The sequence below is a fragment of the Lampetra planeri genome, chromosome 43 (genome assembly GCF_965212315.1).
Source record: "Lampetra planeri chromosome 43, kcLamPlan1.2.h2, whole genome shotgun sequence".
NCBI lineage: Eukaryota > Metazoa > Chordata > Hyperoartia > Petromyzontiformes > Petromyzontidae > Lampetra > Lampetra planeri.
This window is the reverse complement of record NC_136149.1, coordinates 1,019,234-1,047,161: the sequence shown is the minus strand read 5'-3', so window position 1 is coordinate 1,047,161 and position 27,928 is coordinate 1,019,234. Positions and strand designations below refer to the sequence as shown.

Below are 27,928 nucleotides of genomic sequence, written 5' to 3'. Positions count from 1 at the left end.
AATGGTGGTGATTCTGGTGATGACTGATGATAATGATGATGGTGGTTGTGGTGAAGATTGCGATGGTGATTATAGTGGTGGTGGTGGTGGTGATGATGAAATTGATCACTGATGGTGGCGATGTAATAGTGGTCATGTAGATGGAGATGTGAATGATGATTAGAGTGATTGTCATTTTCTACTTCTGTAATAGTGGTGATAGTGTTGGTAAAAAAAGCTAATACTGTACAGTAGTCAAAATTATACTGATGAGGTATGATAGAATACAGTAGATGTAAAAAAACACATTTACCCAGGAAAGTCTCATTGAGACTCAGGAATTTTTAAGCTTTTGGAAAGCAAACGATGACCGTACACGTACACAAAAACATTGCTCGTCTTTGAGGGGCTGGCACTCAAAAGATCCGCAGACGAGTTCACAAATCACAGCATCTTGCTGCGTTTACCTCCATCCAGAGGATCGAGGAGTTTCACATGACTATTCGATCCCTGCGTCCATGCCAATGAGGTCTGCTAGCCACGACGAGAAGAGGGCTTTTGGAGCGGGAGTTCGTGCAGGTTTTTTCACTTTCTCCTCCATATATGGTCCATAGATAGTTTTGGGTTACATCGCCACCATCGCATTACTGGTGACTCGGCTTTCCTGTACTTACCGTGTATCATTAAAACGCACAAATGAACTTGCATGCACTGCCATCTCCTGGCCAAGGTCCGTAAACCCTGGGAGGTTCCCATACATAGTATTTGTGTGATTCCCCAAGCCTCGTCTCCAAGGATCTGGACTATTCGATGCGATGGGCATACGACATGAATAAAATCCATTCTGATCTCTCACGACACAACATTCGTGCAGTGCCCACTTGCAAAATGTACACGTGCGATGCACACTACATCACAAAACATTGAGTCTATCAATCTTCATTTGAAGCTTTCGTGACTGCAGGAATCCATACTTTTTGGTTCTTTCGGTAAAGTCACGTAAGTAGAAAATACAATAAATCACGACGTTTCGATCGCAACACAAGCGACCGTCATCAGGTGATGGAACAGAGTATTGAGTCTATCCACAAGATGGCGAGCTGGACCATAGAGACCCACTCAACCCACTCACAATCCCATCCACAAATCTCAACGCCAACCCCCACCGCTCAAAGTCACTTTGCCCTCCCTTGCTACCCTCCTTCCAAACTTCCCAGTTGCGTGCAGCTCAGTCTCATAAAGGGCAGAGTGGGAACAGCAGGCAGGCAGGCAGATACACCGTGCAAGCCTCTCCACCTTGACCATGGCGACTGGGATGGGAATGAATGTCATCGGAGTTGGGTGCCTCTCGGTGTGGTTGTTGATCGCGAGTTGTGGGGTGGCTCATACTCACGGCTCTGGACGTGAGTACTCTCAGCTTGCTGCACTCCGATTTGCACGCGCGTGGTGGTGGTGGTTGTTGTGGGTTCACGCTCTCAAAGCGCTGGCGCATCTCGCATGAGACCAACCCCCCCCCCCACACCAACATTCGTATGTCGCTTTGGTTTGCAGTGAGGACAAATCTATCAAAAAGCAGCAAGACGAAAGACCTAACGGCACCCGATGTGTCTTGTTCTGAAATATTTCATTGATGTCGATTAAAGTACTTTTTTTATATATAAATTTTGATTTAAAGCTTTCGTGACTGTGCAGGGATTCATATTGTTGGTTCTTTATTATTTCCCTTCTACGTGACTTTACCGAAAGAACCAAGAATACTTTTTAATATTTAGAACACAAAAATAACACCGAATGACCGATTAAAAGTGTTCTGTAAAGTAAAGGGCCATTGCCTAAAACGTCGCCGATTTTATGTTTTTTTGTTTCATTTGAGACAGTGTTATGGACGAATGTGTTGGGGTTTTTTTACGATTAAATATTGATCAGTCAAGAAAAGAACACGGTTTTTTTGTTATAGTAATGCTTTGGTTAAAGTCTCAACTGTACCATAACAAATATAGTAGGACTCTTGCAATGTCCTGCAATACTCTAATACATTTTTTTACTGTGGTTTACATCCTCATTTTTTTTCATCTTTATTATAGCCTAGGACTATAGGGCATGCAAAGGCGGCTCTCGGAATAGATTTGTATGGGGGCAATTCGGGGGCATAAACTACGACACACACAAAGTCACTTTGCAATCAGTAAGCTTGTAAAATCTGAGAAGCGTCAAATACATTTACGAATAAAACGCCGGAATTGCAACAATATCAAAAAATGCCTACACTTTTGCATACCTGGAAAGTATTTAATCTCTCTAATCTAGTTGAAAGTTTATTTAATTTATAAACCGCTGACATGTTTTCACTATTGATTAAAATCTTACGATGTTCTTGCAATTTTATTATTTTTTGTCAATTTATTTACTTAATCTCACTTTTGGATCGCACTGCTATGTTTAGTTTTTAATTACAGTACGTGACATGTTTCTGCTCTACCGTATTTGGTGCTACGTATACGGCTTCCCTTGAAAATAATGGTAATTTATCTCGCGTGGGTGTAGATAATGGTCATTTATCTGTGATTATCTCAACTTAAAAAGACCAAAACAAACCTGATGGCTCTATAGTTGAAAGTCATAAGGCCTCTTGGGCTCAAATAGTGATACTGTACTGCGTTAATCGCCGTTACAAGCACAGCAATGGTTTGTTTGTCTTGGTCTTGCGAGCTGAGACTGCACAAAGCACAGCCACACTGCAGCCCTTTGTGTCAGCGTTAAAGGTTTCAAGAATTCCTGAGAAGTTTTCATTTTTGTATTCATTCATTTTTCACCTCGGTCACATTTCTTCGCCAAAACTCACCCGGAGAGGCCGACTTGAGAGCCAATTCAAGGAGTACCCCCCTGTATTTTTTGGAATTTAGAAATTGTGGGTTGTTTTTTTATATATATATACCTGCTGGCACATAAAGGACCTCGTGCTTGTGTGGCTGCTGATCAATGAGGTGGGTTTATTTTTCCTCCCTACGCTTGTGTAGGCCAGAAAAAGTGATGCCATTATGAGCAAAAGCTCGCACACAAACCTTCACCCGTTAATGAATATATTTGGGCACAATGGTGCATGGTGATATCATCATCATCATGCAATGTTGAATTAATGCCTTGTCAGGCCACCACTACCACTCACAGTCCTCAAATCTATTAAATTATAAATAAAATATAATGTACAATTGTAGTTATGGATGAGGTCCTTGCCACCATGCCATGTGCCTCATGGGGGCTATTTCACCATACTTCACCACACTGCTCATATTGCACGTACGATTATAATGAATTTGTATTTATGGGTTTCACTGGAATAAATAGTAAAAATAACAATACAAATTACAGCTCCTTGGTCAGTCCACTGCTGGATGACAGCATTCCCATGCTGGGTCTGACCATGTCAGTCTGTACCGGCTGGTGAAGAAGTGACAGGACCCAGTGCATACTGTAGCTTACCACAGTGATTTATCGTGGCCAAATTAAAAGCAGGTTACCTCATGGTTTGTATTCCAGTCAAACATAAGGGACTGCACATTGTCAGCAGCCCGGCTGATGTGAAGTGGACATTGTTTATTAATGTTGGTACAGCGGTTGGCGCACGCAGCTATGAATCCCTGTGACCTAAGTTCAATCACCAGCCATGGGTAACAAGCGTGGCAAGTGATACCTGAACCAATCCTTTCACCAACCCACACTGACCAAGGTGGCAAAGTATGGCCGAATAACCCACGCGGTGTGGAGAGGCCCTCATCCAGCAGTGGATTAACAAAAGCGTTGAAAATGAGTAATATAACTGTAGATCAACTCCTTCCGATGTGATGCACGAATTCACGTAATCTCTTCATCGCCGCAGTGGTCATCCACTTTCTCTCCTTGGCTGTCATTCCATCGGTCTCATTCGTTCGTTGGTCCGGATCCCTTTTAGCGACGTATCCTGTCCAAGCCCACTCTCGTTTCTGATATCAAAATGACATCTCCGCTTTGCCCCTGTTCCCTGATGCACTCGCTCATCATCCTGTCTCAAAGTATCATTACGAACTTCCATCTCCTCACTCTTATTTAAGGTGTTTTCAGATGTTTTCATTTAGTAGTTTACATATTTAATAGTTTACAAATATGCACTGACTTGGGATGGCGATGGCATGGGAAGGCAATTGATCATGATGATATAAATACAGGTGTTTTGTACGTTAATCACTTGGGACGGAAAACCTAAGATTGACTCTGCAAATGGATTTCCTCTTGGAACGGAACGCGAAGCTAAATCTGGCATGAAGGGGCAGTGACAGACATCAGGAAGGATCACATATCAGCCAAATTGGACCTTAAGGAATATCCAGTTATAGAGCAGCTGGCACGCTTATGACACTTCTCATACGGACATTTAATTGGCTAAGTCATTCAAAGTCCACGTATATACTCGGCTGCGAATGAAGGTAATAATTCAAGGGGAAATCACCTGAGAATATCATTGAGCCGGGCGTGGTGGCGCTCGCTTATCACCTGAGCGCTTCAGAGGCGAGGGTTGGTGAGACCACGTGGCTTTGTGAGGCTCACAATGCAACTGAGCTGCAAGTTGGCTAGGAGGTGGCCAGTGGCTCGATGAAGCCATCAGTGTAGACCTTCTGACTGCTATCTCCATGTATGCGTCGGGTTTCCCCCGTGCACTCCGGTTTCCTCCCACACGCAGGAAGACTTTCCTTAAAATAGAATTTGGCCGGACAACCCAAACATCAGGTCCCTTTTCAAAGTCTTGACACTCGCAGAGGCTTTTCTGGGTACAAACAGCACTATTATGATCTCAAAGATCGGATATGAGGGTCAAAAGGAGTAAGTGACGTGTGTCCATCGCACCTCACCCATTGTGACATTCTTCATCTGTCACTTCATTGCTGGATGAGGGCCTCCCCATGCCGTGCGGGTCACGTGAGTTACAGTAGTCAACCTTGCTGGTCAGCGCAGATTGGTGAAGGCTGAGAGCATAGACGTACAGTACAATAATGGATAATGATCCATCGCGCAGCAGCTTATAGCACCTGTTTTGTACTCGGTGGTCACCCATCCAATGACGAACGATATCCAGTCCCATCCCTACTCAGATGCCAAGATCAGGTGGGATGGAGCACATTCCAGGTGATTGGTCATAGGCTGCTGAGCCAGGCAGCAGCCTCTGCATGTGTCGTTTTTTGCCCTCTCCCCTTTGCACAGAGGCTGGCGGCGGGCAGTGCGTGTTTCAGGACCAGAGGTACAGCCCCGGCGACACATGGCACCCATTCCTGCCACCCCGCGGACTCGAGCACTGCATCCGCTGCGCCTGCTCCAAGGTGAACGACCATCGAGTGTGTAGGCGGTGGCGTTGCTGTGGCCTCGTTTGTCACGATATGATCTTTTTTCTTCGATGCTCTGGCTTAGCGGCAAGTCCTTTGGCTGCCATCTTCTCCATCCTCCTCTGTTTCTCCCCACCCCACCCCTCTTCATTTGCACAAAGGCCCATTTCTTTTTGCTAATAATCACAATCCTCGGCCTTCCTCTCATTCTTATTGTTTCCATTCTTCCTTCTATAACGTCGTAATTAATCAAACAATCACCCTCGTAGAATACGTCCAAAACATTTCCTCTTTCTCATTCCGATGATCGTTCTTCTTTCCTTGATGCCATTGAGAATGTTTTCCATTCTGCGATATGATATCGAATTTAAGGATAGGGCGATTATCGTGATTTTCAGCTTCCTATAACTCTGTAATTTTATTTTGCTATTTTATTCTATCAATTTTGTGCGTTGCTGTGCTTCTGTGGTATGAATACAGATTAAAAAGTTCTTCAACCGTTGTTCACGAAATTAACATTTTTCCTTTTCGAAATAAATATTTTGTGAGGCTATAATTACACCCCAGCGTTGCTTTGTAAAAAGGTGCTTTTCGATTAATCGTGGATCATACATCGTACGATGCAATATCATCGCCATAACCCTAACGGGCAGTGCAACTTCACTGGGGCTCACAAGCCGGTGAGGCTCAGATGCCGGGCTGAGAAGAGAGGGGGAAAGAGGATGAAGCCTCCATTCGCCGCCCGCCATCCCTGCCACCAATCCTGAATAGCCTTGCAGCAGTTTTTGTTCAGCAGGGAACACGTGTACTCGTGTCTTCGGGTGTGACGATGACAGTGAATGACCTCCTCAAATGAGTACTGTGAAGGTGGTGCTCATCTCACATTTACAGCCATGAGCGAGCAGTGGAAATTCCACATTGCTGTGGTGACGAGGAGTCGTTCCATAGGACAACCACTGTTGACTACCCCACAACGTGGTAGTCATTTTATCAACCCACCCCGAGGGATTGTGAGATGAATGAACCCCAAACCAGGAGTTTAACTCGCAACCTTCCGATGGCAGAAGCCCAGGATTCCAGTGAGTCACCTGGCCAGTTAGTCACGGTGATTCAGAGAGAATGTGTCTGTCTGTCTGTGTGTGTGTGTCTGTCTGTGTGTATGTCTGTGTGTGTGTCTGTGTGTGTGTATCTGTGTGTGTGTCTGTGTGTGTGTATCCAGGGGAGCGGTAGTGTAGCGGTTAGCGCGCTGCGCTATGAACCTGGCGACACGAGTTCGATTCCCGCTCACGGCCAACACCAGTGACGATTATCTGAACCGGTCCCGGCCTCCCCTAGGTCGACTCAGCCTCAAATGAGTACCTGGTGAGGTGTGTAAACATCGTCACTGGGGAGACAAAGGCGGTCGGGCGTGGTGCTGGCCTCCCACCCCCTCGTGTACCGTTCTGGCCTTCATAGGTGCTCGCTAACAGCACTTGCCCCTACAGTCTGTTAAGGCTATACGGGGGATCTTTATCTTTGTGTATCCAGTCGGGAGGCAAAATGCTTCTATAGACTCGCGCAGAGATCCATAGATTTACGCAGAGTCCGACAGACTACTTGCCACTGGTCAGTCCAAGCATTAAGACATTCCATGTTTCCGCTGCCTATGGGGTGACTTTGGGCCTGTGCCGAGCACAGTTTCAAAACGCCAAGCGGCCATCAACAAACAGCGCTATTAAAGTTGTGATAGATAAGAGTGTAACGTGGTGGTTGAATTGAGCGAGATTATTTTTTATAAGAACTTGCGAAAAGAGACGATGGGAGGAGGGAATTCCAAAGTTGAGCAGTGCGAGGGAAGAAGCAGAAAAATAAGTGTTTGACCCCTAGTATGGTGAGTGGGTGGGAGAGGTAGTGAGTGAGAGTATTGTGGTGGTGTAGCGGTCAGCGCGCTGCACGACGAACCCGGTGACCCGAGTTCGACTCACGGCCAACATTGGTGACGATTATCTGAACCGGTCCTGGGCCTCCCCGAGGTCGACTCAGCCTCAAATCAGTACCTGGTGTAGCGGTTTGTAAACATCGCCACTAGGGAGACAAAGGCGGCCGCGCGTGGTTCTGGCCACTCACCACCTCGTGTGCCGTACCAGCCTTCATAGGTGCTCGCTTACAGCACTTGCCCCGACAGTCTGTTAAGGCTATACGGGGGACCTTTGACTTTTGTATTGTGGTGGTTGACCTCAGTATGGATGAGACGAATGAGTCAGTCTGCTCGACCGAGTCCTTGAGATGTGGTCACATTTGGACTCCACTATACTATTCCGCAACGCGTTGCATACTACGTGTGCGCGCGTGCGCGTGTGTGTGTGTCTGCGACAGAGCGGGAACGTGCAGTGTGCACGTGTGCGGTGTCCACAGCTCTTGTGCGAGCACCCAGTGAGCGTCCCCCAGCAGTGCTGCCCCGCGTGCCCAGGTGAGACGGGCACCTCCGAACCGCACGCACAATCGTCCATCCCACTGAGCCCGCCACTCTTTCTGGGAGGCTCCTCCAGGACACATGGCCGTCTGGCACCCACACCCATACCCACTAAGTAGATGGATGCATTGCGGTATTGCAGGCCCACGAGGGATGGCGACGGCGTGGGGGAGGTCTTCCTCCAGCAGCGGATAGAGTAAAGTTGATGAACATTATAATGACGACGGTAACACAAATATATGGGGATAATAGATGTAACAGAGGCTCAGATCTACCTATGAGGACCGCAAAAAATATATAATTGGGACCATCTTTTTAATGGAAAAAGAACGGATAGTACACTGTAACATGATAACAAATGTAATGGGAATAGCTTCAAAAAGTCAACGAGTCTCCACTTGTTCGCCATCGTTGTCAACACGTGCCTGGAATCTTCTCCAGGTGATCGCCAGAGCCCCGTGGCACATTTATTGTGGTGTTGTTGCAAATTCTCGGAAGTGTTCACATTTTTTTGAAGCACCCTGTGTCATTTCAGCAAAAGCACGGTGGGTCGATAGGTGGGTGGCTGTTGAGCATGCGACGTTGTTCAGCACACATTCTCCAAACGCCCACGCAAGGAGGGACGTGGAATGAACACAGACCGTGCTGTGTTTGCTACAATCGCTGTTCTCCGATGCAAAGAGAGATTTTGGCAAAGCGCAGAGCAAGGAGGGTAATGCATCACCATGGATGATTAATGTTCAAAGTTTGGACGGGTGCACTGATGCCAGTACGCGCATATGCGTGCGTGTGTTTGTGGGATGTAACGGCATCGTGGTAAGTGCACTGGGATACAAATCGCGGCCACGTGGGTTCGATTCACGGCCACAGCTAACATCGGTGGGCGAGTCATATCGGATCTGGTCCTGGATTTTGTCCGGTTTGAAAACCGCAGCAGTGGGGAGACAAAGGCGGCCGGGCATGGTACTGGTCATACGACGCCACCCCCTCCCCCCATGTGACATTACAACTTGATAGTTGTCTGCGAATAGCACTTGCCTCAAGAGTTTGTCTGTGCTATTATTACCTGTCATTGTGTGCGCGTGTGTGGGGGGGGAGCGATAGTGTAGCGGTTAGCGCGCTGCGCTATAATCCCGGCGACCCGGGTTCGATTCCCGCTCACAACCAGTCCTGGGCCTCACCTAGGTCGACTAAGCCTCAAATCAGTACCTGGTACAGTGTATTTAAAACATCGCCACTGGGGAGACAAAAGCGGCCGGGCGTGGTGTTGGCCATCCCACTCACTCGTGTACCGTGCCGGCCTTCATAGGTGCTCGCGAACAGCACTTGCCCCAACAGTCTGTTAAGGCTATATGGGGAATCTTTTGAGTGCACATGTACATGCGTGTGTGTATATGAGTTGGCAGGGACAGTTACGTTACTAAAAGAGAAATAGTTTGTTACCAAAATGAGTTTCGTAAAAATGTCTCAAAGCAAAATGCCAGATGGCACGGTGCACTGAAGATGTTGGCTCGTGTATATATCGAAGCACGCATGCAAGTACATTGGCAAAGGTCTCATAGAGCGTCGGTGAACACCTATTAAGACTGGCACAGCACACGAAGAAGGAATGGCCATGGTAGCCCTCATTTTCCCTGTGAAAATGTTGATTTCACCGTTGCATATACGCATGTTAGACCGATTCAACATAGGGAGGTTCAGAACACATTCAAATACTAATTGACAAAGAGCCAAGATATGCAGCGAATGCCCCTATTTTAGAGGCATAAACCACTGGTAGAAAATCAGTGTCATCTCCGCTACCCAAAACACTGATTAAAGGCCGCAAACATTGGTCGGGGTTCTCGGGGTCACGGGAGGGTCAAACTTGTTGGAGAATTGAAGTTCATAATGAGACCAAGCGCCTGAGAACGAGTTACGACTCATCACAATCAGCACCACCTCATAGGATGTGAATGTCTCGCGCAAAGACAAATGTCCCGCGTGTAGCTTTGGGTAAGTGCCGCTAGCAAGCATCGATTACGGTAAGCCTGGCGTACAGGGGGTGCGCTGCGAACCACAACTGGCCAGCTTTGGCACACAAGCGCCGATGTTTAGATGCCAAATACTAATTTAAGGCTCAGCGAACCTAGGGGAAGCCCAGGACCAGTTCAGCGATTACTCGCCACCGATATTAACCGTGGTTGGGACTTGAACTCCGGTAAACTGGTTCGTATCACGAGTGCTGCTTCCACGTAGCTTTGAGCAGTACTCGCTAAAGGCACTTGCCCAATCATTCTGTGTAGTCTACACGGGTGATTTTAGTCTCACACGCACACACATTCACACAGACAACAACACCTCCCTAACCCCATCTGCGTTCCGAGGTCAAGGATTCGGTCGAGATTTTGCCCTTGTGGCCCCCAGACTCTAGAACTTTCCTGCGTGAGATTTCAGGATCTACTCTGAGTATGTGGGCAGTTCGTATATCTGTACACGTCCATTTGTGCAACTTTTATCCGATTAAGCAAATGGCGTTTAACATTTATTTCATTATTTCACCTTATTCTTCGTTTTTAGTTGCACGACGTATTCTCGTGCTGAGTATCCGCCGATGTTTTTGACGAGATCCTGGAAGAACGGCAATTTATAAATAAAAATATCAAACAGTAACATTGTCCCTCTCTCCCCCCCCCCCCATCTCTCTCTGTGTCTCTCACCACCTCGCCGGCCTCGAATCGCGGGGTGGAGAGTCGGAGGAGCCACGCAGGGAGGACGGGGGGCGAGCCAACGGACGAGCGTGCCAGTACCAGGGGGCCACGCACCAGCACGGCGCTCTCTTCCCTGGAGGCGCGGCGCTCTTCCCCGCCCGCCGGCCCACCCAGTGCGTGCAGTGCGGCTGCTCGGTGAGCAATGCCCCTTCTCGTACATTCATGCCCCCCCACCCCCCCACCCCCCCTTGTCTATTATTGCACCACCCGTCCATAGGAAGCATGGAACTCCCACAATTGGAATCGGGCCACGCAGATGAGAACTGCCCAATGCCCGCTGAGGCGTGGAGACACTTTGACGTTGCAAATTGCGGTGTATTTGAAATAATTCGGCATTATCGTCGGCCACGCTCCATCGACCGATGCACGAAGGCCTCCAGAGCTGTCGCTGCCCCTTTCGGTGACGGGATCTACCACCGCACGCGAGATGAGGCTCCCAGTGTCCGCGGTGGACGTTCTCTCAGGCACGTGACTCTCCCGCTGTCAATTAGTCGCATCGTCATTTCCCGCGACGTTTCCTGCCCAAACCGAAGCGACTTTGCTGGGCCGTCAACACGACCTCTCTGTCCTGTGCACGCTCTCCGATCCATGTGTTTCTCATTCTGCCTCTCGGCGCAATTCAAAGCACGCACCTCCCAGTGCTTCTACAGCATGAGATGGCATGTCCAGCACGCCGCTGTGCCATGCCTGCGTGTGCAGGAGGGCAGCGTGTACTGCGCACTGAAGACGTGCCAGCCGCTCAACTGCACCGCGCAAGTGATGGGCACGCAGGGCTGCTGTCCTGTCTGCAAAGGTGTGTGCACGTGTGTGTGTGCACGTGTGTGTGTGTGTACGTGTGTGTGTGCACGTGTGTGTGTGTGACATTGTGGAGGAGGCTCGTGAAGGACGCTGCTACTGGGCAGTTGGAGGCAGTCGCCCTCCAGCAACAACGGAGGGCGGAGGAGCGACGCTCACAACAACGAGCGGAGCGCCGGGTGGCTAAAGCACAGCAAGTTGGCACAGTAGGGGGCACAGGTGGTGCATCAGCCACTCATCTCAGTCAGTCGACCCGTGACACCTGGGTCTGTCCCGTGACCTCCTGCCAGTGGCCGTACGACACTTCACGTGGCCTCAACGTGCACATAGCCTGGCACAAGCGTCGTGGTAACGTCACCGCCACTTAGTGACGATTAGCGGTTGTTGTTATTGTTGTGTAACACTGCCAGTTGCCTGTTCAGTGACCTACTACAACCTCAGCAAGACTCATTCCCATACCCCGACAAGCCAGCGGCCGTGTAGTGGAGCGGTCGTATCGTGGATGACGCACACAATGACCCGAGTTTGATTCCCATTCACAGCCAACATCAGTGACCATAACATGACGATGATTGTGGTGTTGCTGATGATGATGGAGGCGATGATGGAGGCGATGGTGGAGACGGTGGTGATAATGATGAGGGCTGTTCATAACAATAATAGTGATCGTTTGTGATGACAGTTATCATGATGATGACTGTGGTGTTGATGGCGGTGGTGGTGATGATGACCACGACGAAGTTTATGATGTTTGCTGTAATTATTGTGGTCGTGCTGCTGACGATAAAAACAACAATGCTGGTGACGCTCATGGTGATGTGAGTGATGGTTACGGTGACGATGATGATGAGAGTGGTGGTGACGGTGCTTATGATGATGACCGATGATGACAATAATGATGATGGTGGTGGTGTATTTAAACTAAGACCCCGTCACCTTGATTCTGTGTGTTACAGAACACATGAGTGAGACGGAGATGCAGGAGAGCGAGAGAGGGGACCTGGAACAAACCAACGGGGAGACAACTCCGATGAGGCAGTCCCACAGAGAGGCCGTACGGACGCCACGCACGACAATCACGCATTCCAAACATCCCGTCCACTTCATCATTCTAGTCGTCATCAGCCATGATCTATCTAACGCTGGATGAAGGCTGTCGCCATTTCTTTCACGGTGCTGAGTTGCAACGATCCGCCTAGCGCCACCGCGTCAGCCGGTTTCACCGCCGCTCCATCTCACCGGCGGGGGCCCTCGCAGGCATCTTCCACCCTTGGGCTGTCACTCCATCGTTACTCTCCACCACCAACCACCATCATCATCCCTTCTCACGACGTGTCCTGCCCAGGCCCACTCCTCAACGACCTCTTTTAATTTGACCCATCACAGTCTACATCGTTAGGATAAGGTGGGTCTCCTGCCACGGCAATGTGGAATATTCGTAAATCACTTAGAGCAACCTCGTTGGTGATAACCACCGCATTTTAATTGACGCAAGAAGGAAATGAAAACTCTGACTCGACCCTATACAGCTAAGCTATTCAGATGGCTGTAATAATAATAATAATAATGGATTATTTGTAATGCATAAAAGCCTCATTGTGTTTCGGCATTCTTTTTCAGGAGGATCCTGCATTGCGATGTTGAGTCAGTTTCACGAAGGACGGTTTTGTGTGCGGAAGGATAAACTGGAGTATTTGGAGAACATCCATTGAGCATTCGAGGGGATAACCACGCACAGATCCACACAGATGTACTGCCCCATCCTGGCAACCTTCCAGCTCAGTAGGATTGAGAAATTCATAATCTACGTGATCCCCCGACCCTATCCTCTGAAGTGCCGGATTACAGGGTGTGCACTACCACGCCTGGCTCAAGTTAAACACAAACTAAAACAAGTATTTGTTGTGATGTATTTTGATGACACGAAATTCGCTTCGCTTCATAAACCTGGCTTAGCCTCAGCTGGCTGGACACTGGTGTTGCTGGCCAGGTTTCTCTGACACAACCAGGAGATGAGCGGTACTGGCACAGTGCATCCGGCACAGCTATTGTAGGCATCCCGGGGAACAACGTGTCTCTCAGCCTCAGGGGTTCAACCAAACATCCCACATGCCGCACCTTTGGCGAATCTGATACGGCCATCATGAGCCCACATGGAGACACTCAACCACCTCCAATCCTGAGTCACTTGAATGTGATGGCAAAAGTGCGGTGTCACAGTGACTCCCTTGCCCCAGAAAAGCAATGGGGTGGTCGGTCCTCATCCGCTTTAGCAGTCTTGAGTTCTCGGTGGAAACATCCACGAAAAACGGTGGAGGAGTGAGAGCAACGTCAGCTCTGCTTTGCAGTGGGCAGGTGGCTACAATCGCAAGTCTTAAACACAGGGCAGTACTTAACCTCCTGTTTACAGCCCTGAGACAGTGGTCAACATTCCACATTCCTATGGCAAGCATAAGTCTTACCATAGCAAAGCAAACAGATAAAGATCCCCCGTATAGCCTTAACAGACTGTTGGGGCAAGTGATGTTAGCGAGCACCGATGAGAGGGTGGGTGGCCAGCACCACGCCCGGCCACCTTTGTCTCCCCAGCGGCGATGTGTACGCACCGCACCAGGTACTCATTTAAGGCTGAGTCGTCCTAGGGGAGGCCCGGGACCGGTTCTGATAATCGTCACCGGAGTTGGCCGTGAGCGGGAATCGAACCCGGGTCCCCGGTTTGTAGCGCAGCGCGCTAACCGCTACACTACGACTCTAAACACAGCACGCACGCGCACACACACACCAACGAAGCAGCGCTCTAAGCACAGCGCGGCTGTGTGTGGTGGTGGGGGGGGGGCGCTGCGATTCCCCACAGAGGCACTCGTGCGGGGGCCCCAGCGGAGAGGAGCGGAGGCCGCGTGGGAGGGGAGGAGGGGGGTCTCTGGGAGGGCGCTCCGTCAGCGCCGCCGCCGCCACCGTGGCCGCTGCGGGGAGACACGCGCGCCCGCTCCGCGAGTCGCTGTTCCCCGCTCGCGCCAGCGTCTCGTTCAACATGAGCAGGGGCCGACCCGGCAAAGGTGACCCGCTCGCTTGCGCCAATCTCCGTCCCTCCGATAGCCGGGGCGGACTGTCGGGGCAGGTGCACAAGTCGGGCGTGTGGCCAGTACCACGCCCGGCCGCCCATGTCTCCCCGGCACAGAAGTATAAAAGGAACCGCACCGTATACGCGAATTATACCAAGGCGACCAAAGAGGAGGCAGGTTAAGTGACCGCCGGCGACTGATGTTACCCACGGCCGGAAAGTCACGCCGCTTTCGAGACGTGCAGCACATTGCGTGAAACAACTACGCGCGTGATCCACTCGCACGTGGCGGCAACAGCACACAATCTCGTTCGCGTTCCCCGTGTTGAGCTCGGTCCACCGGCAGCACAACTGGGAGTGGTCATTGACACCGTTGCAGAGGTTCGCAAGTTCGAGCCCAGAGGCCACTCCAGTTAATACTGCGGGTGTATTGACCATAAATTACTATGTGCCTTCTGATTCCAAGTGGACGTTAAAGATTTCCGCGACGTTAACAAAAAGAGAGTAGGCAATGTGTGCCGGCGTCGTTGTACAAATTTGATCAAATTGTTCACGGATCACGTCATTGGAAAGCCACATAGCAACATGACCCCCGACTGGCAGCCTCATGCCCACTTGCTGGCCAGTGCTGCATTCATCTTGAGCCTCGCAGGGACAACTACCACCGGGGGTGCCCCTGTTGCAGGGCATCTCAAGAAGTGCTGCATGAGAGGCGCCGTATAAATACTGAGAGATGATGTTGGTGGTGGTGGTGGTGATGATGATGAAAACTGGCGGGTGGGTAAATTTTATCTTTTAAACCTTTTGCTCTCGGCGTGTTGCTCTGTTATGCGCGACGCAGCGTGCTCGTACCACGGGCGGCTGTACTCGCATGGGGAGTGGTGGCAGCCCAACGTGGCCCCGCTGGGCCCCGTCGAATGTGTGTCGTGCACCTGCCGCGACGGGCGCCCGGAGTGCCACCGCACGCACTGCCCACGCGACGACCAGATGCCCTGCCCGGCGCCGCGCAAGATGCGTGGCCGCTGCTGTAAGGTGTGCCCGCAAGGTGGGTGCACAGTAAGAACGGTGGACGATTTTTAATATACATATACCAGCTAAGGCCCACTGAGCTATATACAGCTTATTTGCAGAAGCTACCTGGCCACAAATGATAGCACAATGAAGTGGCTTATCACGTGGAAATTTCTAGCAGCCAAATACTCTAAATGCACGTTTCTAAATGTGCAGGGAAAAACCAGAGGACCCGGAGAAAAATCCACGCAACCACGGGGAGAACATCACAAATGATAGCTCAACGAAGTAAATTATCGCGTGGAAATCTACGGCAGCCACATTGAACGGTCACCGTTTTTGCAATCAATCGCCGGTTTTCCAAAGAATTTTGGTCGTGAATTGATTGCAGAAACGTGCCCCCCATTGTTTCGACTACCTCTGCACTACAAGTCCGGTGTGCAGACCACCGCTGTGGCAGTGCCCTTGATTTCTCAGTTGCAAAAGTCGAAAATGTGTTTTTTGCTCCAGGCATTTTCTGAATGTGCAGCCAACCGGTAAACGTTAAAGTGATTTCATGCGTAATTTTTGGAGCTTTCGTGACTGCAGGAATTATTCTTTGGTTCTTTCGGTTAAGTCACGTCTAAAGATAAAATAATAAATTAAAATAATAGCGACGTTTCGATTGCAACACAAGCAATCATCATCAGGCATAAGAGAAATAGCAACAAAAATCTAACTAGAAAACTATAGACAGACATACAAGCAGACAGACATCACAAGGACACACAGAGAGAGGACACATATCGGCACAGAGAGAGGGGTCGTTTCTGTAAACGGTCCCTTAAATATAGGGAGGGGGAGCGGGGACGGAGATAGGGAGGGGGCAGAGAAAATTAGCATATCAATGAGTGGACGGCAACGTGTTGCTGCTGCGCAAGTAAGATGACGACGTGGCACGGCACGCAAGCTTGAAAATTAGGAGAAAGACACACTAAAATTAAATAACCTCGCAAAATATCGAAATGTGATGTAATGCAACACAGAGAGTCGGTCAACACACAATTAACGCATAGCCTGGTTGATTACGTATTTCAAAGATTGCTAAGTTAGAATTTAAGTGTGAACATTCCAAAGAGAGGACACAGGCAGAGAGAACAAATATCCAGAGAGAGAAAAAAGATAAGCTTAAAACTTCCCCGTAGAAGTGGTTCAATCTTCTACGGGGAAGTTTTAAGCTTATCTTTTTGCTCTTGGTCCAATGTGCTAACCACTACGCCACTGCTCCCCAGAGCCACACACACACACACACGCCTCTCCCCACGAATGGCGCTCCATCGTTACAGAGCCAGGCGGAGAGGAGAGAGATCATCGGTCCGCCGCGGGCTGCGGCGTGGACGTGGGCGACCGGGCGGTGTACGAGGTGACGACCGCGACGCTCCGCGTGGGGCCGCGAGAGGCCGGGGGCGGCAAAGGGGACGCAGGGAGCCGATCGCCGCCACCGCATTCGCTGCCGCAGCCGCCGCGGCTCAGGAAGTTTGCGGTCGTTCCTGATGCCGACAGAGACGTTGACATCGTCATCCTGACGACGCAGAACGGTGCGTGGATTTGTTGCTGTATTTTCGTGGATTTGATGGGTGTTAGGAGCCGCAGAGACGATCGATTTCCGAGAACATTCAGAGACTACATTAGGAGTGGTGCTCAAAGCACAAATGCAAAAAAAAACTCGCCATGTTCCTGTATTATTGCTGCTATTGAAAAATACATATAATAATAGGCTGACATTCTGGCCAATTGCCAGCATGTCAAGAGGTTGACTGACTTAGAGATCGCATCGTACACTGCATTATCTTGAAGTATGTGAATGAAATTAGAAATTAAAATATTTGTACCTTATTTATATTTTGAATGCATCATGAAGCCACCGGTCGTTGATGATGATGATGCTGCTGCAACATAGCATGCAGCCTTCACAACATTCTCTCAAACCGCAACCAAAATTGTGAAGAAGAAAAAAGTGAAAGCCGTGCTGAAAGAGCAACCACAAATGGTCTACCAGATGTGCAGTGCTCGCAATATCGCGCTCATAATTTTAACGACACGTGGAAGGCACGGCTTGGCAAAAAAAAATGAAAAACGAAACGAAGGAAAAGGATCGCTAACGCGAGGAGCTGCGGTGTGGGAAACGGCACCGTGGTTAAACACCACCGGCGCGTGGCGGAGCCGTGTGAAAGCACCTCTGCAGTGAGTCTCGGTGATGAACTGCACGTGGCGGTGGTGGTGCGCAGGATAGTAGTGCGAGACTTCTAGCCTGCTCGCCTGTGGTGTGCGCAGTACAGAAAGTGTGGAGTTGTGCTCCAGGTACTGATTTTCCTCCCGCATTAAAAACATTTACAAATATCAGTGAGGCTTTCCCAAATAAATATTATTATAAAACAGTGTCTGATGCAGGGTGGAAGAAGTGAACGTGTCTGATTGTGGTTGTTTATTTGTAGGGATGTCTGGCCTTCATAGGCTGTCGCTAACAACACTTGTGCCAACAGGCTACGGGGGGAACTTGGTTTAGTTGTTTGTCATCTGTGCATATTTCACATTTAAAATATGCGATGGTGTGTCCCAATGACTTGTCAAATGCCTATTCACATTACGTTTACATTACATAAGCCGCACAGATCATTGGTAACATTTCCAAGGACAAGCTCGCTTAAGTAATTTTCAAATTACTTCTGCTAAACATAAATATAATGGACTTGGACAAAGTTTAATTGCTGCCAAAGTTTCCGATTCATGTGCCATTTGAGTTCCTCTCAAGGTAATTTGATTAAAATTTAACAGCGGCATTTTCCATAAAAATAACAAACCAGCGACCGCCTGATTGAATTTTGGCATATATTTCTTAAAAGTGGTCTTTTAAACCATTAATCTACAAAGTGTTGATTTTGTAAATTAAACGCATTTCCTTGGCCCGATGCACATGGCCTGTGTTTTTTTAAAGGTGCAATGCTCATTTTATATGTCGTGGCCTCCCTCTGATATCCACTCGTGCGTGGGTTTTACACTTTTCTACATTCAAAAAAAAAATACTCGGGGGCACAGTGGTGGTTCAGCAGGTCGTGCGTGGTGGTGCTATGAATCCGGCGACCCGAGTTCTATTCCCATCCATAGCTGCGAACTGGTCCTGTGCACCACTTTCACCGAACCGGAATGGTCAAACAACCCCCCAAGACTGACACGGATTGGGATAAAAACCTTCAGTCACGGATTGACATACGGCAGCCGATTATTTAATTATTATTTTGAAACATTTTTATATTCAACGAACTGGTTAGTAATCCAAAAGCAGGATCCTCGTGAATGTTAGTCTTGGGAATTTTATCGTAGAATAATTTTAAAAATGTGTTAAACTGCAGTGGTACTGTTGTCATGCGCCTAGTATCAGGTGCATGCTGGGTGATTTTAGTCAGACAGCTTTGCCAAATAGGATATCGAAACAATTAATGTATCTCTCTATCTCCCATCGTCTTTATCCCTGCATCGTTCACACGTAGGCATCATCCTGGACATGAACGTGGAGCCGATGGAGAAGCAGAAGTTTGAGGGCGACTATCGGCAAGACACCGGAGTGACGCTGCGTCTGCTCGCACGCACCACGCACAGTGAGAGCGAACGGCACAGATCAGCACGCGTGTTGAACTTTGTCCGCGCCGTACATAGCCGGGTCATCGACTCTGACGAGCTGCGCCGCTTGCTCTTTGCCGCCGCTTTCGCCGCAGGTCGATGGAAGAAGTTCCGGCAGAAGGCCTCCCAGGCGCGGGTGGGCGAGTGTGGAGCGGCCAAGCTGTGCGGGGCACCGGTCCGCGCCGACGAACTCCTGCGAGCGCTCGCCCCGCTCAAGCACGAGTGCGGCGGGCGCGGGGGTCACGGCAGGGTCGTGTCCAGGGGGTCTCTCGCGTGCATCATGGGGCTCGCTTAGGATGCGCAGCGCGCGCGCAGGGGTTAGGGTTAGAAAGCTTCGTTTTCAATGTTTTCAATAGGTCCAATGTGTCAAGACAAATACACATACGATTTGTACACGCGTGCGATTCGAACGTGTGGCATGGAGCTGTTAATTTAACTGCTGCTCGGCAGACTCCAAATGTTCAGAGGACTGTGCATTGGCAGACCCGTCCGAGTTGTGTTTGAGGGGTCGGTCTCGAGGCTGACTCAACATGAGACATGCCACGTGATGCATTTGTCATCAACTACAGATCAAGTATACTGGGGTGTTCCAAAACATTCCCATTCATTTCATCACCACCCTTCAAAGTCAATTAGTTTTACTTGCTTCACATGAGGCTTTTTTGGTGGTAATGCAATTAATCGTATACAGAGGGGTAGTGGCTAGTCTGGAATATGGCTTTAAAGATCCGTTTGAAGACACAAGCATGATCTATCTGATGCAATTGGTCATACTGCTGCCTTGGCTTATAGCGCTCTTCATCATGCCATATAAGGACGATTAATGATGATGGTGATTAATGGTCGTGATAATTGCTGACGACTCTGGCTGTTGGTGATGGTTGATGGAAGATCTCTGATGACGCTGATGACGATGATGACGATTGCCGGTGGTGGCAGTGACAATGGGGAACCGCAGCTGTGCTGACGACGACGGCGGAAGCGACCTCGACAGAAGTGACCTCGACGAGGACGACAGAAGCGACGATCATTGAACGCCGCCGCATTCCGAACCTGGGGCGCCTCCGTGTGCCAATGACGAATACGTTCGCTGCAAGTGAAACGCGAGACACGCAGCAAGGTCTCCGCAGCCATTAATCAAAGCCTACGGGCTGGCTTTGACATCAAACCCAAACATTTATTCGTGCGATGTTGACACACGCACTTCACGGCACTCTGCCAGTCGGACCGTGCAACACTCGCTGTGTGAACACCTGGATTTGCCTTTGGGTGCTCGCCCTTCAACCCAGCCACGCATGGGCACCTTCGTGGGAATCCTGGCGATAACCTGGTGGGAATGCAAACTGGAATCGGCTCCACTTCACGGCAGCTTAAGCTAGAGAGCGGGCGATGAAGCCTCATCGAGCGAAGGCGTCCCCCGTCAACAGAGCACGGCGCATTGCTGCGGATGACACGGTCCGAAAGTAACATGTGGTCTTGGTTATGGAGAGAAAATGTTTTACATCTATACATGAAAATGACAGAAATTCTACATCCATTAACATGACTTTATACTCATTTGGCCGCCTTTCGCCCCCCCGTGTTTCTGTTTTAAGGGACACAAGTGTCGATGTCAGGCTTTAACCGCACGCGGAGTTTACGGGCCGAGCTGGTTTATGGCCCGTGTGAGCACGAAGCGCCGAGGCAGCTTCTTGGTTCTTTCGGTAAAGTCACGTAGAAGGGAAATAATAAAATAATAAAAATAAAACAATAAAATAATAAAATTCTCACGTTTCGGCCACAACGCAAGCAGCCGTCCTCAGGTGAGGAACAGGTCTGTCGGAAAGACAGCGTCTGAATCTTTCCGATAGACCTGTTCTTCACCTGAGGACGGCTGCTTGCGTTGTGGCCGAAACGTCGTGAGAATTTTATTATTTTATTATTTTTTATTATTTTATTATCTCCCTTCTACGTGACTTTACCGAAAGAACCAAGAAGATGAATCCCTGCAGTCACGAAAGCTTTAAATCGAAATGTAACCGCCGAGGCACCGTTGACGCAGGGGGTGTTCCAACGTCAGCATGTTACCTGGCTACAAAGCGAACACAACAAATGCGTTCAATTCATTCATTGTTGAAATTTTCTCCGGACAACGATCAAATCGCACGTAAAGTCGCAAGCGATTTCTCTAGAAGTTGTCAAGTATAGTTTTAAACGCTTCCAGTTATTTCATGCATGCGCAAATCTAATTTACTTTTTGTGCTGGCCGTTATTAATAAAAGCAATCCCTTTCAGAAACGCCACCTCTTTGGAAACAATCCAAGCATGAATGTGTTCGCTACATTTTATGAGAAGTTTTTACCTTTTAGCTAAAAGTATCTACTTGAAATATTTTGGCGCAAGTACATATTCCCCATCGAACAGTTTGAGCGAGGTACATTAGTAATCAAACGTTTGTACACGCTGCTGGTTACCCAGAAACAGCCAGAAGTGATTGTTTATGTAAATTAAAAAGTTAAAAAATAGTTTGCACAAAATTAACATATTTACATAAACATCCTGCTGTGCTGTTGATTGCATTGTGTACACCGGCCAGGAATCAACTCAGCCCATCATCCATCCATGGTCAGTACAATTTGTACCACTTAGTGGAAAGTGAACGGTGGCTATTATATGCAGAGACTGGTACCCTCCATGGGGATGTGGCATTTCTATTACTGGCTCCGTGCCACTGACTCAGCTCCACACGTATTTCAGAGGGAGGTACTCACTTTAGTTAAACAATGTGGTTTGTTTATGGTGGTGTGAACTCGTAACATCAAGCCAACAAATGCCAATCGCAATGAGTCGGTCATTATGTGGGCCTTACCTGGTTAAATAAAAAGTTCTGTTTAATTTAATAGCGAAAGACCAACCTTTGCGCGAATATTAGACGCAATCACTGGGGAGTTAATTCTCACTCGTCAAGTGAGCTGCATGGAACTAAATGGAGGCAGCCCTCATTGGAACAAAACACAAACTGAACAAACGAGGGAAGGAAAGAAACACGTTTCGCTCGTAGACACAAGAAATGTTGACACGAATAAACGTTGCGGAATTTGTAAACGTTCTTTCCGAGTGGAAAATGCGGTGGAGTGGGAGAGAGAGGAGTGAGTGAGTGAGTGGGACGAGGGGGATGAGGGTTTGGTGAGCGGGCGAGTTGAGTGACGCACAGAGGAGGGAGGTTCAACCCGGGGGGAGGAGCGCAACTTGACAACCTTTGTGGAGACGAGACGAGGTGCCCTGGGATCATGGCTCCCTCGTGGAATATTTTTAAGCAAAATATATAACGACGAATAATGGATGAAAGAAACATATCTAAGAAAAAAATAATTACTCAAATAAATCTATCAACTGGAACTAAATACGGGAAATTAAATTCCTACGTTCCAGCGTACGCCAAATTACCGTATTCTGACTACGAAATGCAGTCTTTAAAAAGATAAAACATGAGATGTTTTTAAACCTTTTTTGCTATCATCGTTTTCACAATGATAGCACGCTGTAAAGGTGCAGCCCTGCAATGGCTTCCACAAGAGGTTATCTTGGCCTACTCGAAGCTGACCAAACATCTTGGAAGAGATGGAGTATCCACACTTTACCGCCGATCGACTAATTGTGGTGCCACCCATTTATTCTGCTGGGTGGACAGAGGCGGGAGGGGGGGAAGAGATAACAAACAAATCTTGCACCATTACGTGAATTGCCACGCTGGGAGATTTAATAGAACCTTCACCACAGCAGCAGAATCCTTCACAATAATACAAGCGGCAATGTGCTACCGCTTTTGTCATTTGGTGGCTCAGGTCCCTTACAAACGAGACTCATCCTGGTCTCGTTGGAGTTCGCACCAGGTTTAACAACATGAACCGAACGAGACGAGCGCCAAGTTATATTGCTATGCAGTTACCTGCTTGGCAAGGACCGACATGCGTCAAGGTAATATTTCAAAATGTGATCAAGCGGAACGATTATCTCTTGAGACAAAAATGTGGGTAGCCCTGGAAAAAAAAATTGCTGCCGAGCTCAATGGGCCTCCCAATAAAACATAAAATAAGTAATATTTTAAAAATACTTTTTAAAAAACACGCTTTTATGAAATGTACTAGTAACGGCAGAACTCCACGACTCCAGGAAGTGGCCCCGAAGCTTGCCATAATGTAAAGAACCGTGGTGATTTACAGCCAACGTGAGTTGAGCGTGGACAATTAGAGCCAAGCCGAAACATAACATATAAAAAATAATGTTTAAAAATACTTTTTTTATTTCTTTTGATAGAATATAGTATTGTCATCAGTATGACATAAGTATACGAAGTTTGCAGTCGATACCACATTGGGAAGTGGGTTAAAATTGAGTTACAATATTTGAGCATACTACGACAACAACAGAGTGAGTTAAATAAAAGGTGTAAAAAAGGGGCAATGCAGCAGGAGAATTTAAACATGGGCGGCAGGCGGCCACAGCCAAAATCGTTTGGGATGGGTTGGTAAGTATGGAGGAGGTGGCGCTGGGTGGTGAAGGGCCGATCTGGGGTGAGCGCGGGACAGAGCAGAGTGGAGATGAGACGTGCGGGGCATCCCCGGAGCCTGCGAATTGATTCGCGGGGTCGTTCACAGATGCACACAGAACAAGGCTCCATGGAAGACGACCGCTCCTCCCTGGGCTATGTGGTGCCAAGACGCAGACGCGCACACGACGACACGCACAAAACGCACGGCATGCGCGCCCGCCCGCCCGAGGGAATAAGGGCAGATGAGCGATAATAGGCAGCCAAAGAAACGAACTCGCGCATGAGAAAGACCACGGCGGAAATGGAGCGATGCGTTCAGTCACGAGAAGATGGCATCTCAAGTCAGCGAGCGGGTTGTGTCAACGTGGGGATGTTTACATCCAGGAGTGGACAGATCAGTGCTCATGATTTTTTTTTCACATATATATGAAACCCTGCAATGGTAAACATGTTTTTAAAAATTCATGTTTACTTGTTTACCGAGCCTTCGGGGGTAACATGCTACTTACTATATATGGGAATGGAAAAAAAATTGCAGCCGATTATAAAGTCAGAAGGAAAAAATGTGTTTCTGCTTTTCGTGTTTTAGGTAATAAAATTGTTGGCGCGGTATTGGTTGCTCCACTAATGTGAAATGTAAACTCATTAGCCTCACATGACTTGGCCCAACGAGTCAGACATTGAATTTATTTATTTCTCACTGGCGGCGACTGGGGGCAGAATGTCAACTCATTAAGGAGCGTGGAGGTTCAGCAAGCACTCTCAAAAGCACGTCGCTTTGCAGGAGCTACGCACGGCTGTATGCATGTGCGGTCTACTCATGTAGGTGTATGGGACAAGGACAAAGACTCCCCCTTTAACAGACTGTTGGGGCAAGTGCTGTTGTTAGCGAGCACCTATGAAGGCCGACACGATACACGAGCGGATTGAGTGACCAGCACCACGCCCGACCGCCTTTGTCCACCCAGTGGCGATGTTTACACATCGCGTCAGATACTCATTTGAGGCCGAGTCGACCCAGGGGAGGCCCAGGCCCAGTCAAGATAATCGTCAGTGGTGTTAGGTGCGTGGGGAGCGACACACGCACACACGGGAGCGCGACAGTCCAACACGCGGTGGCTACGAACCCAACGACGTGAGTTTTGATTCCAGTACATTGGTGATATCAAGAACCAGTTGTGGACATCCCCTAAGTCGACTCAACCTTAAAAATAAGTATTCCGGTGCAGCGTGTGAACAATAGCAGTGGGGAGACAAAGGTGCGTGGTTGTGGCCCTGGCTATACCACCCCACAATATACAGTTTATACAAAAATGCACAAACACAACGCTCGCCAGTGTAGCTCTAAAGGCTGCTGGCGTGCTGCTAGCGAGTACACATTAATGTTAACACGACATAAGATGCTGCAGTGCATACCGGGACCACACTCAGTTATCCCAGCTGTTAATTTCATTCCAAGTCGACCTAGGGGAGGCATTAGACAGATTTGGGAAGAGCTTGCCACTGGTGTTGCCCATCACCAGGAACACAATTCAGGTTTCACAGGAAGCAAACCACTGCATTACCACTCCCCACACGCACACTCACCGTCATCATGCTTTTAACTGTGCCAAGTATTGCCTTGGGGCAGCTTGGCTCTGAAAGATCCAACCTAAACTCAACTTCCTAGTCCAGGGGTCGGCAACCAAAATAACAAGAGCCATTTCTTTCCAATTCGGTACAAAATTCAGTATTTCAAGAGCCGCAATGCATCTGAGTACATACTGTACATACGTACATATTGTCAAGAAGCAGCCCGCAAAGAGCCGCATGCGGCTCCGGAGCCGTAGGTTGCCGACCCCTGTCCTAGTCAAACCAGCAATTCAGCATAGAAACAAGTGTGTGTATACATCGCAGGCAGGGTGAAATGTACAATGCTTATACACAGGCACACAGGTATTAAGACATGTCAGTGTGGGGGATTTGAACCCCATTCGTAGATTATTGCCTGGATTCATTGCCGTTCACCGAAGTCTTTATAGCCGGCATTTCTGCCCCATTACGCCTTTCTCAACCGTGGCCACTTTTATCGCTTGAGCAGGTTAAGGAGGGCCGATTATTCGGTTAGTTATGCGACACAGACCCACAATGCTTTCATTTTCGAGACCGTTCTGCGCGCGCTTTGTAAAATTGCAATCGAACTCGGGGATTTATTTACTACTCGAAAAAAAAAAATCAAGATTTATGGTGCAAAAATATATATGGTAGTAAAGTCGGGCAAGGTTTTTTTTCCTCCACCCACCCCTCCCTCCCTTCCCCAACCACTATGGGATGGCAATTAAAAGCATGCAGCATAGTAACTCACTGGCCCACGCTGCGTCGATCAGGGGGAGCGCAGGTTCAGAGGGCAGCCCCAGCATTTTCTTGAACACAGAGCTTTCAACAGAACTGTAACTCAACGTTGTCCATTTGGTAACGTGTCACGGTGGGCACCCATCCCCACGCGCAGGCCAGGTCCAAGCCCGCTTGGCTTCCGAAGTCTGACAACAAGATGCATGGCTGCAAACTCGCGATAGAACCCAAACAAAAAAGCTGGCTCTCTTCTTTAGTAAACGGAGGCGTTTATTATCAGAAACGAAAACACACGCGACTATGACGGATCGCAGCCTAGCATCGAAATTGTCTGCAACGTCCAGCCTCCCGAATAAACACAATATTTCTCTGTTACTCGCTCACTTGAAAGGCTCACTGCTTAAGATCAACTATTTTAATCTGCACACAGCGTTTGCTCGATCTTGCGACATTTTTGACCACTCGTGTTTTAACCACACGGTGCAGCAAAACAGAAAAGACATCACAGGTGTGTTTTCCTGTTAGCGGGTCACCAATATTCAGTGTTCTCTTCATAACCATGCCCAACCACAGGGACTTCAAACCATCATTCACGACATTTGAGTTTCAAAGCGTACAACGTGGTGTACATCACTCTCTTGACTTTAAGGAGAGGAAGTACTAAATAAAATACAAATATAACTTTAGTTCTGGCTTCACCGAAGCTCAAGATTTATTTAGAAGGGTCCTGCTTAGAATGGTTGTGTGCTAACCTCAGTACAGACTCAATGTAGCAGTCTAACACGCACCTACCTCACATTTGCAATGCATTTCCTTAGGGTATTGTGCCTTGTAAAATAAAATGGCCCAAACCTTCAAAGCAACATTTCTTCTCCACTGGTGTCATGATCATCATCCATAGGAAGACATGTGGATTATACACACAGAAATGATCAGAATGCTGTAGGAATCAAACCGGTAACACGACAGAGGTTTTCGCTGTTAAGCTCGGCGACTGAACTCTAGCACTTGTAAGGAAACGTCGGGCGAGTCGAACACTGTGCAATACAACCCAAGAACACATCAGAGCACTTACAAGCGTGTTGTTGGACTAACCGCTCTCTCCATACGGCTGTGGTACACGTTGCTGCAGGCTGCGTAATGTGTATTGAGGTTCTTTGAAGGTTTGTAAAAAAAATATCAAGATTAAGGAGGTGGGTGTAATCTTATCTTTGTTTTATACCCTCCACATTCCATCCACCACCCCTCCCCTTCAGAGGTCTACCCTGTGCCATGCTATAATATTGCTTCCTATCGCATTGACATATCAAGGAATTTAAGCACTCAACAAATGCAATTTCCTTATCCTTAATCTTAACTCTGTTGATCTTGGGAGTGGACTGGATGATTCATCAAATAATTTTAGTGTTTGGAGGGGCCAGCGAGTGAAGAGGATTTTAAAAATCTGGTGATGAAGGAGTCTAAATCGGACATCCGGGGATGATATAGAGCGATGAAACCAGCGGTAAGAATCAACACTTGAGCTGGTGCAAGACGGATTGCTCCATCGGTGGATTGTGAAGGGTGGTGACAGCTTGGAGAGGCCTTCATACAGCAGTGGACTGATCATGGCTGATGATGAATGAGGTCAAGGAAGCTGAATCACAGAGGGAAAGAGAGTGAATGGTGGTATCTTGTGAACTCCTTTTGGGAGCTTCTCACACATTCATTTTGTAACCGGTGGAGATTCAGTGCGCCCCAAAGCCCACATCAAGTTGTCCTGGCCTGGCGAATAACAAATCCAACAGTTTCAAAGCGAGTTAGACTAGGCACGGTATTGCTTTCTCTCATGTGACTACAATAATAATAAATCAATCTCACCCTGCGGTGCATGATGGGGTTTTTTGCACGGCAAAAACATAACCGTACGATGTTTAGTTGACTCCAAATAAATGCTTACGAGCATCACAACAGTAGAATTAATCCAACATCAACAATTGCAAAAACAGCTATAATGAGATGCAGCTGCTT

The 27,928-nt window shown here is 48.3% G+C and overlaps 1 protein-coding gene across 1 annotated transcript; it reads left to right on the top strand.

Moving 5' to 3' along the window:
- The first annotated feature begins 1,175 nt into the window (after nucleotides 1-1,175).
- LOC144732551 (chordin-like protein 1) lies at nucleotides 1,176-22,144 on the top strand. The gene is made up of 11 exons (XM_078613979.1): nucleotides 1,176-1,382; nucleotides 5,212-5,327; nucleotides 7,686-7,779; nucleotides 10,513-10,667; nucleotides 11,232-11,325; nucleotides 12,284-12,381; nucleotides 14,182-14,383; nucleotides 15,230-15,433; nucleotides 16,725-16,976; nucleotides 18,927-19,034; nucleotides 19,152-22,144. The coding sequence occupies exons 1-11, from the start codon at nucleotides 1,283-1,285 to the stop codon at nucleotides 19,349-19,351; spliced, it is 1,623 nt and encodes a 540-aa protein (XP_078470105.1). The 5' UTR covers nucleotides 1,176-1,282; the 3' UTR covers nucleotides 19,352-22,144.
- The last annotated feature ends 5,784 nt before the right edge of the window (nucleotides 22,145-27,928 follow it).